Source organism: Eschrichtius robustus, chromosome 7, assembly GCF_028021215.1.
Source record: "Eschrichtius robustus isolate mEscRob2 chromosome 7, mEscRob2.pri, whole genome shotgun sequence".
NCBI classification, from domain to species: Eukaryota; Metazoa; Chordata; class Mammalia; order Artiodactyla; family Eschrichtiidae; genus Eschrichtius; species Eschrichtius robustus.
Window position 1 is genome coordinate 84,261,003 of NC_090830.1, and position 17,253 is coordinate 84,278,255.

Below are 17,253 nucleotides of genomic sequence, written 5' to 3' on the forward strand. Positions count from 1 at the left end.
GAAAGCTTTAAGAAATACGCATGTCAGATAAATTGAGACCCATAAAAAGTAAAACGTCCTGTCTGGCCTGCCTGCCTTTCTTTTCAGGGAGAAGCTCTAACAGAAATAAAAGGAGCTCATTTGGTTACTGAGGTTCAATTCCAAGCTAACGATTTCAGGGATGGAGGTACGGAGGTGGCGGAGGGGTTGGGTACTGAATCCCGGGTCTGCTTTAGGATTTGCTAACATGTGGATTTATGGGTCCATTGGAGCAGAGGGTCTTTTGCAAGTATGCTTAAAGTGCCTTTCCTTTCCTAGGGCTGCCACCGGTTAGCACCGATGGAGCAAATATTGAATATTTTGATAGCGAACGTGGAGTAGTTGGCGTTTGAGAGCATCTGCGTGGAATCCAGGGAGATGATTAGGCGAGGCGGCAGGAAGAATGCTCGGGAATTGTGCTCGAGGTGCAGTAACAGACAGGAGTCAGGAGCAGCTGGCTTCACTTCACAGGTGTGCTGGCTGCAGACTCCTGCCTGTGATGTTAATGCGGGGGTGATGGGAGCCTGGGCTTCTTTGCTGTGCCAGCGTACTTTCACCCTCACCTGATGCAACCGTGGGGAAGGGGGCTGCTGCCCTGAAGGGCCTCTGTCCCCTGACCTTGGCCCTGTCTTTTTGGGCAGTGTCCCCACGGAGGGCACTGCAGTTAGTCGGCTTGCCTCTGACCTCCCGAGAAGCCTTGGGCACATCAGGGACCTGTGGGCCCGCTCAGGTCCAGTGCCCTGTTCCCCTTAGTCCCCATCAAGGGCCTCCATCTGTATGCTGGGATTCTGCCTCAGTTTCCAGGTTACACCTCTGTTTGCTTCTGCCGCTGACCCTGGTGAAAAGCAGGGCAGAATGAAAACTTCAGGAGTGGAAACATCACCAATCCTTGGAAGCCCCTGTGTGCTTCTCACCAGGGCAGCCCTCTTCCTTCCACCAGATACGATCCCTATCCTCAGTATTTTGTCCTTCATTTCTTTGCTTCATGTATTGTTTATATATTGATCTCCAAACACTAGAGTGTTTAGCTTGGTGAGTTTTTCAATTTAATATAAATGGAACTATAGTGTATTTATTTTTCAGTTATTAGCTTGTTTCACACTTCATTGAAAAAAAATTTTTTTTTCTCATTGCACTTTCCCACTTCTGTTGTTTGGAGAACAACAGAACAACAATGCCTATCTTTTAGTGGTTAATTCAGGTGGTTTAACATGCGTACTTAATATATTATAAAGTTAATATATATCTTTACCCTCTTCCTAAACAGATTTTTTAAACTCCAAGCACCCTTCTCTCAACTGATAAGATGTTGTCCAGTATTATAGTTCTATCTTATTCAAACCCTCAAATTACCCATTATTATTATTATTTTGTAAGCCAATATATATTTTTATTTTTATTTTTTTTCACAAGGGCACGATTTTAATAGTTATATTAAGATGCAATGTCTGCTAAATTACAAAAATTGCTTTAAAAATATATTGACTTAATTGTACTCATTTTCTTTTCTTTACGTATTGACATTTTTCAAATACTGCATATTGAAATAAATTCAAAACATGATCATTACAACATGTGGTAAATAACTTCTTATCTACCTAACATTGTTCTCATTCAAATTTTAAACTAATGCTTAGCGTATTAAACTTTATTGATGAAAATACTACATTCACGTATTTCATAAAACCAGAGCTAGAAGGGCCTTAGAAAATAATCACACTTGCATGAAATGCTGACAAATAATTTACATATAGTTTCTATACAGCATTCTGTTCACACCATGTATAATCTTGACTTTACCAATTATAATTATAGATACACTAATGTTGAACTTACAATTTTAATGTAAGTCAATATATATTTTTTAATTGACCTACAGTAGCCATGCTCATCATTCCTTCTAGCATCTCAGATTCACTGTCTAGGATTATATTTCTTCTAATTGAAGTATATCCTCTAGAATTTTCTTAGTAGTCAAATCTCAAATTTTTTTTTTTCTGAAGATGTCTTTATTTTTCCCTTCACCTTGAAAGAGTTTCATTAAACACCATTATTTTGTCCTCTGCACTCTGAAAATATTATCTCATTGTCCTCTGGCTTCTATTGTTGCAACGGAGAAGTCAACCGTCAGTTTAATTTTGTATTCTTTGCCTTTTCTCTCTGATTGACAAAATGAGACATTGAGTAGCTTTGTGCCATTTCACTGTTATGTGTCTTTGACTGATTCTCAGCATTCACTCTTGAAATATTCCCTCCTCTTCATTCTCCTCTCTCTTTTTTGGGATTCAGCTTATACATGTGTTAGACCTTTCATTCCATTCTCCGTGTCTCTTAACCTCCTGAGACGTAGATTAAACTTATGTCACATTTATATAAATGTCCCATGGTTGTGTCATTCTTGGTCTTCACTGTGACGCTTCACTCACTTACCCCTTCTTCTCTCCTTTCACCTCGTCACTCCTTTCTGCTCACCTAGCATCTACCCAGCCTTCAAGGTGCACTTCCCATCCCCCTTCATTGCCTCTATAAATCCTGCCCTGACTTCTACAGGCCTCATTAATTTCCTCCTCCTTGTGTCTTTCACAGCACTTGCTGTCCTCTGCATGAGATAACTTGGTGTAGAGCAAAGAGCACTGGACTTGGAGTCCGAGGATTTGAGTTCAAATTCTGGCTCCACCACTTAATAGCTCTGTGACCTTGGGTAAGTCACTTCTCTTGCTGACCTTCAGTGTCCTCAGCTAGGAACTGACGATGGTAGGGCTGTTAGGAAGGCTAAATGAGATGAGGGCCACTGAGTCCCCAGATACTGCCCAGTGCTGGCTTTGATAGAAGGCTTCTCATGTGACCCTTGGTGTATCCTTTTGCCTTTCTGCCTCAAAATGGAAGCCGTTTCTGGTAGACTAGTGGCTTGGGAGCTGGATACCAATGTTACAACTGTGGAAATGGGAGCTGTGAAGCAACACTTAGGTGAAAAAGCCCTTAGTGAGTTGAAATCCCTGGCTTGTATGACTCCAACCCATACCTTTCAATCCATTTTCCACCCTTGAACATTCTCACATTCTTCTGTTTAGGAAAGATCAGTAGCTCCCCATTGCCCTCAGAATTAAGTCCATAATCCTTTTTAATGGCATGGAGAGCACTTTGGGGCCTGACCCCTGCCAGCCTCTACACATCTTGCCGCTGCCCAGCTCCTACTTTTTAAAATAATTAATAAGTTGATTTTTGGCTGCGCTGTGCAGCTTGCGGGATCTTAGTTCCCCAACCAGGGATTGAACCGGCGCCCTCAGCAGTGAAAGTGCAGAGACCTAACCACTGGACTGCCAGGGAATTCCCCCCAGCTCCTACTTTAGCCCTCCCTCCAGCCACAAAGAATCCTGTGCTCATTCCTTTTGCAAACTGCCCTCCTTTCCTTGCCTCTCTGTTTTAACCTTTCTGTTTTCAGTCTAACTGGCGCTTCTATCCCTGGGCTCCAGGGCTGGGTGGGTCGCCTCCCTGAGCCCACGCCCTATAGCCTTTATCGCCACCGGTTACAGCGAGCACCACCCCTCCCCCCCCCCACCCCCGCCCTTAAAAAAATTCTGCTAATCTTGATTTCAGTCCAGAATCAGAGATTCTGGAAGGCAGGAATTCTTTCTCATTTAATACTGACTCCCAGGTGCCCAGCATGGGACCTGGTTCCTAGAGAGTTCTTTTTTTTTTTTTTTTTTAAATTTTATTTATTTATTTATTTATTGGCTGTGTTGGGTCTTCGTTTCTGTGCGAGGGCTTTCTCTAGTTGCGGCAAGTGGGGGCCACTCTTCATCGCGGTGCGCGGGCCTCTCACTATCGCGGCCTCTCTTGTTGCGGAGCACAGGCTCCAGACGCGCAGGCTCAGTAGTTGTGGCGCACGGGCCTAGTTGCTCCGCGGCATGTGGGATCTTCCCAGACCAGGGCTCGAACCCGTGTCCCCTGCATTGGCAGGCGGATTCTCAACCACTGCGCCACCAGGGAAGCCCGAGAGTTCTTGATAAATATTTATTGAAGGGAGGAAGGCAAAAGGAAAAGAGGAAGGAAGGAAGGAGAGAAAGTGTTTCTGGAAAAACTACAGGAAAAACTACATTTCCTATTGTCTGGGGGTGAGAATTGGCTCAGAAAGAACGTGTAGCTGCATACTCCTGTAATCATTCCAGAGCAACTTACCCTGGAACATCGTCTGGTAAGGCCATATCCCTCAGCAGAAGATCCTAGTCATTAGCAGAGTTAGAAAGTTTCCGTGATCCCAACGGTGAGCTCACTCCCCAGCCAGAAGTGGTGAGGTGAGGCCCTCCCCTCTTTCCTTGGCCAGGAGGTTGTAGAGTATTTCAGAGAGGAGGTGGGATGGGATGGGATATGATTAATGCTAATTCCTAGTACACTTGGCTTCGAGGTGATCCAGGAGAGAGAGACCGCTGGAGAGCAGAGTGAATGGGGCAGGAAAACCTAACAGCCTCTCCTCACAATCATCCTGCACGGCCCTCAGCCACCAGTTAATTCTCTTAGGAGTCAGGTTTTCTGTGAAATTCTTTGCCATCCTGAACTATGAGGCTGTATCACCTTTGGTCTTGGGCCAAATTACAATTTTGATTCCCAGGTAGGTATCGAAGAGGGGGCAGAGTTGACAGATGCTTACTATTTGAGATACCTGGAGAGTCTCCCAGGAATATCCCAGGCTGGGGCCCAGGGGCCCAAGTGGTCCCCTTCAGAGGAAGTCACCTTCAGCAGCCTCTGTTGGAGAGGACTCTGTGTGCGGGGTGTGGGTAGCACAGCTTGGCAGTACTATGACCATTGCTGCTACCAGCTCAAGGTAACATCCAACACTAGCATGTGTGTAGTGTACTCAGTGTATCCCGTGCAAATGAGTTACATTGTATCGGGTAGTCATTATGTTCTCAGGCACATTCACATGTGTGATAAGCACATTCATGCCTTAACGTAATGAATTCTCAAACAACCGTATGATGTAGGTGTTATAATCAGTACCACTTAATAGATGAGGATACTGAACTGGGTTTCAGAGGGGCTTAAGTGACCTGCCCAAGGCCACCTATTGATCAAGTCCTTGAGCTGTGATTTTAGCCCATGTGCATGATCACTGCTCCAGACAAGCCCCCAACATTCCAGGCACTTGGAATACAAAGATAAGATTTCTGTGTCTGTTCAGGTCTTCCAGAAGCAGAAGTCCAAGAGCTTTATTGGAGGAAATGTCTGTGAAGGATAAAGGGGAGACAGAGCAGGACAGATGGGGAGAGTCTTCTGAACATGGTACAGGTCTGACACCTGTGAAGGAGCAGAGGGAAGGAAGGACAGATTATTGGGAGGAAGAGCCTGATATGGGAGTGCAGCTCAGAGAACATCTTGGTCAGGCTGATGGGGAGCCCCTGAGGAAAGACTACTTGCTAGAGGAGTCCCACGTCGGGTAGGCATGGCAGCTCTGGTACCCCATGGGCTCCGTCATCGTACCCCTTGCCCGAGTCAGGCACAGAGTACCCCCTGTGCACAGTGGATCCTGAAGGGCCAGCAGCTGGAGGCTGTCAGCTCACCAGCATTGCTGCTCGTTGAAGCAGGGTCTCTCTGTAAGGGAGGCTGAGCAGGACACTCCCACGGCCATCACAGGCTCTGTCCTTGAGCTATTCCCAGCCACTTTACTAATATACCGTAGAGTCTGGACAGAAGATTATGAAAGTCCAAAGGTGGGACGTTCTAGCAGCCTCCTGGGACAAAAATGATTTCCTGATGGAGTTAAGCAAGTTGTACACTGAATAAAGGGAAGCCAAGGGGGCTAGTTTGGGGGAGAACGGATTGAAATACAGAAAAGTGAGCTTAGCCATGTTGGCCCAGAGAGGCACCTTTTTCTAGTTCAACCACCCAGAGGGACATCTTTTTCTAACCCACACAAAGGTAGAGTGTAGGTGACCAGCAGCCTGTGATTCCTGCGAGAAAAGAGGAATCCTTCAATGAGGATTCAGGGTCAGCTGGGACAGATCGGGCATTCACAGCTCGGTGTCCATTGTTCCTGAGCCAGACTCTGCCAGACGGAGGTCAGTGGGAAGCCCTTCAAGGGTTTTAGATGGCAGAGATGCATGGCATTGTCATTTTGGGGTTACTGGTCACTTTTGCATATTAAAAAGTCAAGTCATATTTAAGTTTGTTCAGTCTCCCACCCATTGTAACACTCCCCTCCTCTCCAACTCCCAAGTCTAGGCTGGGCTTCAGCTTGAGGTACTTGGAGTTGGGACAGAGGTGACATCTTCTGGTCCTTCTTCCTCCCAGCCCTTGGCTCAGTCTCTGTTTCCCCTTACTTACCTCCTTGCCCTGGACACCTTTAGGGTCTAGGTCCTCTGGTATTGGGCCCGGGAGGTGGGTGAGGGACACTGCTGAGTCTTCTGACAAATCCTGGGCGTGCCCTTTCGGTTGGTCCTCTTTTGGCTGTCCCTGCTTCTCTGGCTGAACCCACCAAGGCCATCCAAGGAGCATTCTCCCTCCCGCATGGTATGTATGTGTGATTCTTCGGGCACCCTGCGGTGGGAGTGCTTCCCACCCTCTTCTCTCCTTCTCTCTCCCTGGTTTTCTGCTTATACAGCCTGGTTGGGGAGGGCGTGGCTGGCTTGATTGCCTCTTGATAAGTCCTTGGCAAGGAGGAAAGAGGTGGCCCCCATTTGTGTTGGCTGTCTTAAAAGGGGGACATGTGACAGTGTGGTTGCTTCTGTGTCCTCCGCTTTGGGCACAAGGAAGTCCTGCCACACCTCCTGTTAAGTAGGAAAGACATGGGAAGGGAGTGTCCCTAGAGTGAAGCATGGCAATGGCACCAGGGGTGCAGTGGGGGGAGGTCACAGCGTGCAGTGCCTTCAGGGTCATGGTGATGAGCAGCCCATCTACCTTCTACCCTCTGCTATGTGACTGGCAATAAATAATCCTGCTGAATGAATGTAGATGGTAAACAGGTGGGTGTGTAAGAGGACATTGTGCTGCAATTTACCTTTCCCCCAAATAACAGATGAGAGCAGGAGCCCACATTTCTATAGCTCTTCTGTTTATGCAATTATTTTCAATTCTTGGTCTCACTTGAAAGTCGTAATGCACCCTTGAAGTAGGTAGGTTAAGATTGTCACTTAAACATCAAAGGACACGGGGGAAGTTGAGGGCTTGGCTGAAGGTCCCATACACAGGTGAGGGCAGAGGTGGGCAGGTCATCGAGGTCTCCTGACTCCCCCTCCTCTTCCCACCGCTGCCCCCTCCAGAGCCTGACCTACCAGACACATGGCCTCTCGTTCACTCCCTAGAGGAGAGTGGCTCCTGAAGAGCCTTTTGGGGGATTGACACTGACGTACAAACACCTCCAAGGCCAGACCTGACTCTCATACTGTGGTGAAACCACATTGTGTAGGACTGCAGAACCTGAGAACGTTTTGTTCTTTGAGCTGAAGTGGAGCTTAATTATGTGCGCCTATTAAGAAACTGTTTGCCTGGTGTCCACAGGTAGACAGAGGAAGTCTTTTTACTTCTTAAGAGGAAATACTGTTTTCAGGTGCTCACTCATGGGTACCAGAGAGATAACTGAGGCAGTAATCGTAAGTCATTCTGGTCTGGTCATTAAAGCAGTACTCTTAAGGCTCTCCACAGGGCAATTCTTGTTGACTTGTATTTGTAATCGATAGATGCTATAATTCCAGCTCATTACTAATTCTTTGCTTACCCAATTTTACCCAATTAATCCAAATTAGTGTGGCTTAATTTGGGGGAAAGCGTGCTAAATTGGGGTCCGAGTAGCAGCTCTGCCCCCAGGCTCACTGCTAGTTGCTCTGGGCCAAGGTGTCTCCTCAGTAGAATAAGTCAAGTGCTGGACAGCTCCTGAGGCCCCTCCCTTCTCTAGACCTTTGACCAAGGCTGAGGGGCAGGAATGATCTAGGGAGGGTGGCTGGCTGGGGAAGGGGTTGCAGAATCTGCTGACTTTTTTCTTTTTTTCTTTTTTTTTTAAAAACAGGAATTATCAGCCGAGAAGATGCCGAAGATCTCCTTGAGAATATGACTGAGGGTGCATTTCTGGTCCGGGTCAGTGAGAAAATCTGGGGTTACACCCTCTCCTACCGCCTGCAGAAAGGGTTCAAGCATTTTCTTGTGGATGCCTCTGCGGATTTTTACAGCTTCTTGGGAGTGGACCCCAATCGCCATGCAACGCTCACGGATCTCATTGATTTCCACAAGGTATCCCTCTTAGGGGTGCTGATGCGGGGTGGGCAGGGAGAGGCAGGCTGTGGGCATTCTAAGAGATGGGGATGGAGAGTGAGCAAGCAGCCCCAGAAGGTCCTTAGGGTCACAGGGATCTAGACCGTGCTGGTAGAAGAGACAAGAGGTTGTCTAGACCAGGCTCTGGGGCCACTGCTCTTCTCTGGCTGACCCTCTACTCATGCGGGCACCTCCAACCCTCGTCTCCAAGCCGCTTCTCACCTTGAGTACCTGAGAGCTCCCTACTGTCAACACTTAGGGGCTGGTTGACCTGCCTTCTGTCCAAGCCCATGTCTGACCCCCAGCTTTTTCCAGGGTGTCCCTCTTGAGGACATTCTAGGCAGGCCTCCGACAGCTTCGTCCAGTTAGCTGAAGCTGGGCAGGCAACCCTGTGGTTAGAGAAGCTTTTCAGTTACAATGCCTCTTGTTCCAACTATAGCTTTGCCATTTAGTGTGTGTGTGACCTCAGGCAGCTTCCTTAGTCTCACCGAGCTTTAGTTTGCTAACTGGGCAAATGGATGTAAATAATACTTAACTCAGATCCTGTGAGTGTTAAACGGGGGGATGTACCTAACAGCGCCCTGTGACTGTGAAGTGGTATGCATGTTCTTGTTTCCCACAACTCTTTTTGTTATTTGTTCCCCTGTCGTGGACCTCACATTGCGAAAGATGTTTTCTTCCAAACGATGTCTATAGAAAGAAACCACTTTTGTGTTAACGTGGCTGTTGGCATTAGTAGTAACTGGGAGAAAGCCAGAGGTGAAGCTCGGTGACCCGGAAGGGTGGGGCTCAGGATCCCGGGAGACAGAGCTGTGGCAGCTCAGGGGTCCCCCATCTCCCTGAGCTTTGCAGGCGTAGAAATGTTCACAGAATTACTTGACTGCCTCACTGGGCTTTTGCTATAATAGAGACTCTTGGATTTGTATTACTTTTTCTTCATGGATGTCCCCAGGGCTCTAGGGCAGCTCTTAACTTGAACTTATAAGTAAAGCACATAGAAAACCACCCAATTACAAATACCTAGATGCTGAGAGGAGAGGACTGCTCAGAAAAACTAGGCTAACCAGGATCAAGGCAGATTTCTACTTGCATCAGGAAGAGCCTTCTAACAACTATAGGAAAGAAGAAGGAGGGGTGTGTGGATATTGGTACCTTCTCTGTGTCGATCGCTGTGCCTGTAGCTCTCATCCATGTTCTCATTTAATCTTCACCATGGTTCTGGGAGGGAGGCATATTAGTCCCATTTCATAGATCAGGAAACCAAGGTCAGGGAGTTTGAGTAACTTGTCTAAGTTTTCATGGCTGGTACCAGCTAGATCCACGAGATAAGCGCCAGGCTGTCTGCCTCTAAAGCTTATGCTTGTTCCTCTAAACCACGCTGTGTGCTCTCTCTGTCCAGTACAAGCTGCTTTGAGCAGTGATGATCTCCTTGTCCCTGGAAGGGTGAGTGTCCGTCTCTCAGAGATGCTATGGACAGGTTCCTGCATAGGAAGGCTAGACCAGATGTCTTTGGAGGTCTTTACCCTCTCCCAAATGCAGGGTCTGAGGCTGGCAACTGAGTTTCTAACACTAAAGAGAGATCTTGTCTATGCCCCTGTGGAGATCTGGTGGTCAGCTTTTATAAATTAACATTTTAATTACACAATTAATTTATGATTACATTCTAAGAAAAATCAAATACAATACAAAGCGAAAGTCTTGTTCATTTCAAAACCCCCATTTTTATCCTCCATCTTGAATTACCAGTCTGCTGTATCCCTATCCAGGTATTTCCTGGGCATTAATGTAGAAATTTATGTACATGAATTTTTTTGTTATGTATATAACAAAATTTATGTCCATAGTTTTGTTATTTTTCACACAAATTGGATAATCCTTTACCAAGAGCTTAGCAATTGGATTTTTTAAAACTTGCTTAATATATCATAGAATGTATTTTTTGAAAGCATGGTCCCTGAAATCGGGCTGCCAAGTTTTAAATCCCAACTTCATTACTGTGTGTGACTTTGGGCAACTGTTCAAATTTGGGACCTTAGTTTCCTCCTCAGTAAGGTAGGTTTAAGAATAGTACTCACCTCTCAGGGTCACTGGGAGGTTTCAATAAGATATCACTGTGTAAAGCACTAAAACAATATACCTGACATTTGTAAGCTATCAGGACATGCTGGCTGTTATTGAAATACGTCTGTGGGATCTTTTCATGTCCATGCATGCACCGCATCCTTGGTATGGATGTATCTTACAATTTCGGTATCCATCGTCCTCTTGCTTGTCACTTATGTAGCTTCCAGGTTTTCGTGATCACAGACAGTGCTGCAGAGACTTGCTTGCACGTGTCACTTTGGGCACATGTGCAAGTCTTTCTCTAGGATGGATCCCTCAAACTGGAATTGCTGGATAGAAGACTAAGCACATTTTATTTTGAAAAGATCGGCCAGATTGCCCTCCAGAAATGTAGCGCCAATTCATGCTTCTTCCAAAACTATATGAGGCTGTTTCCCCACACTGCTGCCAATACTGGGGATTATCAGTCATTTAAAATTTTTCCCATAAGATGGGCAGACAGTGTATCTCACTGTTGTTTAGCTTGCATTCCTCTGATTACCACTGATGCTGAGGATTTTTTCATATGTTTAATGGCCAGTTGGATTTCTTCTGTGAATTGTCTGTTAATGTCTTTTGTCCATTTTTCTACTTAGATGTCTCTTTCTTATTGATGTGTCAATTCTTCTGGCGACTAAATTGCTCTTTAGTTACGTCCATTCTGCTCTCCAGGTCTTCTACTGAAAAAATTTTTTTAACTTAAATGGGCATCCCTTTCATTTCCAGGTTTTTTAACTGGTTCTTTTATTTTATAATAGTCCATTCTTGTTTCATGGATGATTTATCTTCTTATTCCAGTGAGGAGGTTAATACGCATCTCTTAAAGACTCTTTCTGTTTGTTTTATAAACCTGATATTTTCTTGGGAGTCATTTCGATTGTTGAGTTTGGCATCTTTCTTTTATGGTTATGATCTTCCTTAAATGTTTATAAATTGGGGGCTTTGAGGGGATCTTTGAACTTTGAAATTCCTGTTTATCCATCCGTGGATATAGTCCCTGTTTCCCAAATCCAGTCTGTTCATGAAATGAGGGATGGAGTTGACGGTGAGTAGTTCATCTTTGGGCGTGGAGATGTCTGAACTAGTTGGATCTCTTTGGTTTCCCAAGGAACTGCGTGCCTCTCCTCACTTCCTGACCTGCCTGAGGCACAGACCTCTGCCACCTGGAGTTCCCCAGCCTGTCCCACTGACACTTGCTCTTGCCCCTGCCCCACATTCACTCCTCTGACAATTTCATCCTGTATTGCCTTTGGTTTTCAAGTATTCTCCAACATTTTTGCTCTGTTGGTGGTCCTCCTTATTTTCCCATGCTTTTATGGATTTATTTCTTTTTAAAAGCAATTTTTTCCCTGCCATTTCTATAAACTTGAATGCAGAGGAGGCAGGTACATATTCTTAGTCTTTCTTTCTATCTCGAACTGGTCTCTCTCTGGTCTCTCTCTGGTGGACCTTTATTTCCTTTTTTTGATTATAAGTGAATTTTCCTTTTTTTTTCCTTTTAGGAGGAAATTATCACTGTTTCAGGGGGAGAGTTGCTGCAGGAACCCTGTGGACAGAGGGACAGCCCACCAGACTACCATCTGTTGTTTGAATGATTTTTTGCCCCCTTCTCAATTGGACTCCCTGGGGCATCCTATTTTTGAACTCAAGAACTTCCCAGCTCAAATCCTTATGGCCTTCTGGAAGATCCACCACCATCCAGAGGGACAAGTAGATTAGTATATTTCAAGGAATATGAAATATATGGTGTATGTGCTGCTGGTTCCTGACCCAGTGCCCAGGACAGAAATTGCTAATAGCTGACGCAACTTTTTCCTGAAAAATTTAGATACAACCTCAGACGATGAAGCCTTTTTGTCATGGCTGCCCTAAACTGAATTCCTAGAATACAAGGATCATGTCCTAATTATACAAATAATTCCAGTGCCGAACTCTGAATTTAACATATGGTAGACATTCAATAAATGTTTGTTGAATGACTGCACTTCTTCTGAAAGTTTTCCAACACTCATCAGCAACGATTTCTAGTAAGTTATTTTCTATTTGTCACTTTTATAAAGTCATGGAGATTACAGAAGAAATATTGTAAAGGATTTATATGGAAGGCATAGATACTGTGTTTTAAATGATATTCATTGTCACTCTCATTGATATTATCATTGGAATCACCTAAGGCTTCTGGGCCCCAGCTTCCAGAAGAGATGACTGATACTGCCCTGCCTTCGTATTTCCCTCTTCTTCTGCCATCCCTCCTCTGTCTTGGAATCATATCTTGGCCCTGGTTTTGCAATATTGAGGCAGTGGTTTCTTGTATTCCTACAGCTATGCCTAAGCCCCAGGGGGAATTATAAATTCAAGAATGGCTTGTAGACATCTGATAAGGCCTTTGCTTTCTAGGATGTGGTCCTGTTTATGCAGGTTACTCAAATGATTACCTCTGCCTTCCTACTTCTTTTGATTTTGATTCTACTGTCCATTTATACTGAGTATGTTCTTCATATTAACAAGAAGACTCTCCCAGTAACTCAATAACTTTCAGCGATGGTGTCTATTTGTGCATACTCGTATTTTACATTTACGGATTATAGATATATATATATATATATATATATATATTTGTATATATATATTTGTATATGGCATGTTATCATAGGATTATTTTAAGCTCTAGAATCAAGAAGACTTGGGTTCAAATCTCACCCTGAAGCTGACTAGTATAATAATGCTGGCAGCATTGTATTTGGTGGGAGTAAAAGGATGAATGGACTCTATGGCCATCAATGAACTGGTTACCTTACTTGATAGTTGTATCAAGCATCTCTTATGTTCTACTCCACCCCTTGCCTCACCTGTTCCTCAGATCACCTTGGCCACTTGTTTCACTCCAGTTGCCACCGCTGAAACCAGTTCTGCATGGGCTCTGCTCTTCCCCACCGTGTTGATCGGCCAATGGTGCCTTGCCTCGTGTGGTGCTGTGGGCCACTCTTCTGTTATTGCAGAGGCATTAAGACACCGTGCAGCCAAGGAGAGGCTGGAGGTTAACTCCGCATGAGGGGAACCTTTGATCAATGGGAGACAGAGGATGGTGATCAATTCTTCTCCCTTCCTCTTCCCTTCTGGAGGGACTGTTCTGAGAGGCAGTTCTTCACATGCAAGACGTATCAAGACAGTCCTGCAAGACTGGGCAACTAGTCACGATGAAACCAAGCAGTGGCCAGATCAGTACCACCCCCTCCTGGGTGTTCTTCCTCCTTCTCTGCTTCAGTCCCCTTTCTCTCTCTCCTGCTCCCCTGGGACTATGCTCCTGAGAGAAGCAGCAGCGCATAAGCGTCTGCTGCAGGCTCAGCCTTTTGGGGAAGCCAGGGTAAGGACCCATCATACAAACGTGCGCAATACTATCCCATTTGCATGCTGACTCCATGTCCTCCCTCCTATCTACCTGCCTCACAGGGCCCCTGAATGAATGCAATAAAGTGATGGAGGGAACCTGCTTTCTGAACTGTAAAGTGCTTTAAAATCTGATTATTATTATTATTGTTAAAATTACCTTCTTTCCATTAGACTCAGAGGAATCAAATTAGAGTTTTGGCTGCTACTTAACCAACCATGTGACTTTGTTCATGTTATTTAACCTCACTAAAGTTCAGTATAACTGAGGAGAGAATTTTCTATACGGCCATCGCTAGGCCTTTTGGCAGGTCAGTTAAATGATAAATACGAAAGCTCTGTCAAATGGAGGGTATCGCTGATGACAACCGCTTTAACAGCAGCAACAGTTTCATGCTTAGCAGGGACGTGTCAGGGGGATACGATGTGATGATTTTCAAGGTGTTAGAAGAAACTAACAAGAAGAAAGTTCTCACTCCAAAGCAGCTTTGAAAGTAGACCAAGATGGGTTGAGAACCTGATTCCCCAAGCTGTTGTTCCTGTCACCCCTAATTAACATGTGAGAGACAACAGCTGAGTTTTCCATGCCTAATACATTTATTTCCTTTTATTTGGGGCCTGCACTTTCTGCACGTCTCATAGATTTTAGGTTTTTACCTGGCTTTAAAATAAATTCCTTGTAAGTTGTTGTCCTGCAAATGAAATTACTGTCTGGAAAACTGCAATCTCATCTTGAGAGTTTTATTATGCTAATAAATGTCAGGATTCTCAAATAAAGGAATTGTCTTTTTTTTTTTTTTTTCCCTGAGCCCTACAAATATAATGAAAAACAGTCAGCCAGCTACAAGTCTCAGCAGAGGGAAAATTTACAATCTATAACTAGAAAGAGAAGGTGTAAAAAACACTGTGCAACTTAATGGAAGATAAATTTCAAGGGACGAAAGGGTAACTTGGGGTATAGATTCGGGGAGGTCCCTGTGTGGTAGAGTTGGACCTGCACACTTGGGGAGTGGGGGGGATATCTAAGAAGCACGGGCTGAAAAGGGCTACTGAGAAGGGATCCTTAGAAGGGACACAGGGGCAGGAAGACCTGAGTGCCTGGGGAGTATGCCCCCTCCTGTACCCTTAAATCCTTCATTATCCTCAGCATAAATTTGGAGGCAGAAAGACTCTTGTTCTGTGATGCTAAGTAAGTGTCTCCAATTCTCTGGGCCACAGTTTCTCCACAATGCCTGTCTCAGAGTGTGGCTGGGAAAATACCATAACATGAGATTGAGATTAAACTACAAATATTGTTTCAGTTCTTTGTGTGCGCGCGGGGCGCGTGTGTGTGATTCTCACAACTATCATGAGGGAGACAATGCTATCATCTCCATCTTGCCTGTGGGGAAAGTGAGGCAGGGAGAAGTCCAGAACTTTCCCATGGCCACTTAATTTTCTGGGAAGTTGTATTACAGCACTGGGATTCATCAGGCTGGCTTTGGAGTCTGCAGAGAACTTAAACACCAGTGCTTTCCAAACCGGGGTGTGCAAACGAACACAGCTGATGTTCTTAAAATGTCCTTCAGCGGCTCTGGGGTGGGGCTTGAAGTTGTGCATTTCTAACAAGCTCCTGGGCGCTGTGATGCTGCTTGACTGTCAGCTACAATCCGAGAAGCAAGCCTTGCAAATTAGAGCTGCAGGCCAAATTCGGCCTCTCTGCCTGTGTTTCTACAGCCTGAGAGCCAAGAGTGGTTTTTACATTTTCAGATGGTTGGAAAAAATTAAAAAGAAGAATAATAATTTATGACCTGTGAAAATTACATTAAATTCAAATTTCAGCGTTCACCAGTGAAGTTTTATTGGACTACAGCTTTGCTATTTGTTTACGTAGTCTTTGGCTGCATATGGCCTGCAAAGCCTAAAATATTTACTATCTGGCCCTTTACAGAAAAAGTTTGCCGACCCTGGCTTTAAATTATGGTGCATAGGTGAGGGATTCTTTTGCTTTCTTTCTCTGCTTTATCTAAATTCTACTCTTAGGAAAGATTTTGACACCATCATTTATATGTCAGAGAAACCTAAGTGAATGTGTTACATGTTCCCATTTTAAATTTGAAACTCATCTCATCTCTAGTAATTAAAAAGGAGGCTGGTTTCTTTGTCAAAGAATTTTAACCAAATGTAAGCAAGTACTAGCACGGTTATACAGATACTTTACAAGGGCGCAGGATCTTTTGCTTTCTAGAATGTACCATACTTCCCTACACTTAACTGCGTATGTATTTGTTTTGCCCTTCAGCCTGTGAGGTCCTGGAGGCCAGGTAATGCCATTTACCTATGTGTTTTATGGTGCCTGGAATAGTCAGTGTTGTCGAATCGCACTTGTTACGGGTTGGGGACAAATGGGCTGTGTGAGTTTCAAAGGGCTGCTTTCACCTTTAGGGGAGCCCCACGGTTGAAAAGCCCAGGCTGAGCATCATGACTACTTTGGGTTGGAATCCTGAATCTGCTACTTTCAGTTGTTAAGAGGAATAAACAAACAAACAGATGAGACTGATAAAGTCAAAAAAGCTCTGCTAACAGCTAGTCTGAAGTGGGGGAACTGAGGATTTAAACAAAAATCACATTTTGGCAAAACTGTTCTGTAACTTGCAAAATAGACAAGCTGAACCAATTAAACAATAACTCCCCATTCTCCCCTCCCTCCAGCCCCTGGCAACCGCCATTCTACTTTCTGTCTGAATTAATGTGATGACTCTAGGTACCTCATGTAAGTGGAATCATATCGTATTTGCCTTTTTGTCCCTGGCTTATTCCACTTAGCATAATTTCGTCAAGGTTCATGCATGTTGTGGCATGTGTCAGAATTTTTTCCTGTTTAAGGCCGAATAATATCCCATTGTATGTGTACACAACATTTTGTTTATCCATTCTTCTGTTGATTGACACCTGGGTTACTTCCACCTTTTGGCTGTTGTGAGTAACGCTGCTACGAACATGGGTGCGTGTCTGCATGACTCATGTGTTCTGAAGAACTCCTGGGTGTTCCAGCAACTCCCTAGTTTACAGATTCTGACCAATCCCTGCCAAGGTCATTCTGTGATCAACTTCAGCTCCCCCATCTCAACAAGTGACCTTTCCTAGCTCCCACGATTATCTGGTATGTGTCCCCCCTTGCCTCAACCAGCTAATAAATCTAACTTTGGTTATATGTGTGTTCCAAGAGGGCTTTAGCTGGTAGGCTTTAAAAAGATGATACCTGTAAAGCGTGGGGTCCACAATAAACACTTAATAAGAGGTGAACGTCTCCTTTCCACTGACCATGCTGAGAGCAGCTTTATGAGTCCCTGTTGCGGGCAATATTCCATGTCCATTTATAACGTCATGCCACAGGGTAAGCTCGTGGACTTGCTGGGCTATGAGCTCTTACTCCAGGAAGCTGTGTAAAGTGGAGGAAGGTGAGGTTGCAGAGCCAGAGACAGACTCAAAAATGGTCGTGCCAGCTACTCTTCTGAAGGGAAA

General features: G+C 44.8%; 1 protein-coding gene across 2 annotated transcripts in view; it reads left to right on the plus strand.

The window, feature by feature from the left end:
• SH2D4B (SH2 domain containing 4B) overlaps positions 1-14,449 on the plus strand; it is an 80,048-nt gene extending 65,599 nt beyond the window's left edge. Inside the window, exons 7-9 of one of the 2 annotated variants that reach the window (XR_011074493.1) lie at positions 8,018-8,238; positions 11,865-12,389; positions 13,251-14,449. Coding sequence is in view for 1 of the 2 variants with exons in the window: in XM_068547996.1 (XP_068404097.1) it covers positions 8,018-8,238; positions 11,865-11,957 (314 nt within the window). In the remaining variant the exon portion in view is untranslated. Of the gene's footprint in view, positions 1-8,017; positions 8,239-11,864; positions 12,915-13,250 lie in introns of those variants that run through there. The other variant, XM_068547996.1, reaches the window with a different exon arrangement.
• Positions 14,450-17,253: the final 2,804 nt, after the last annotated feature.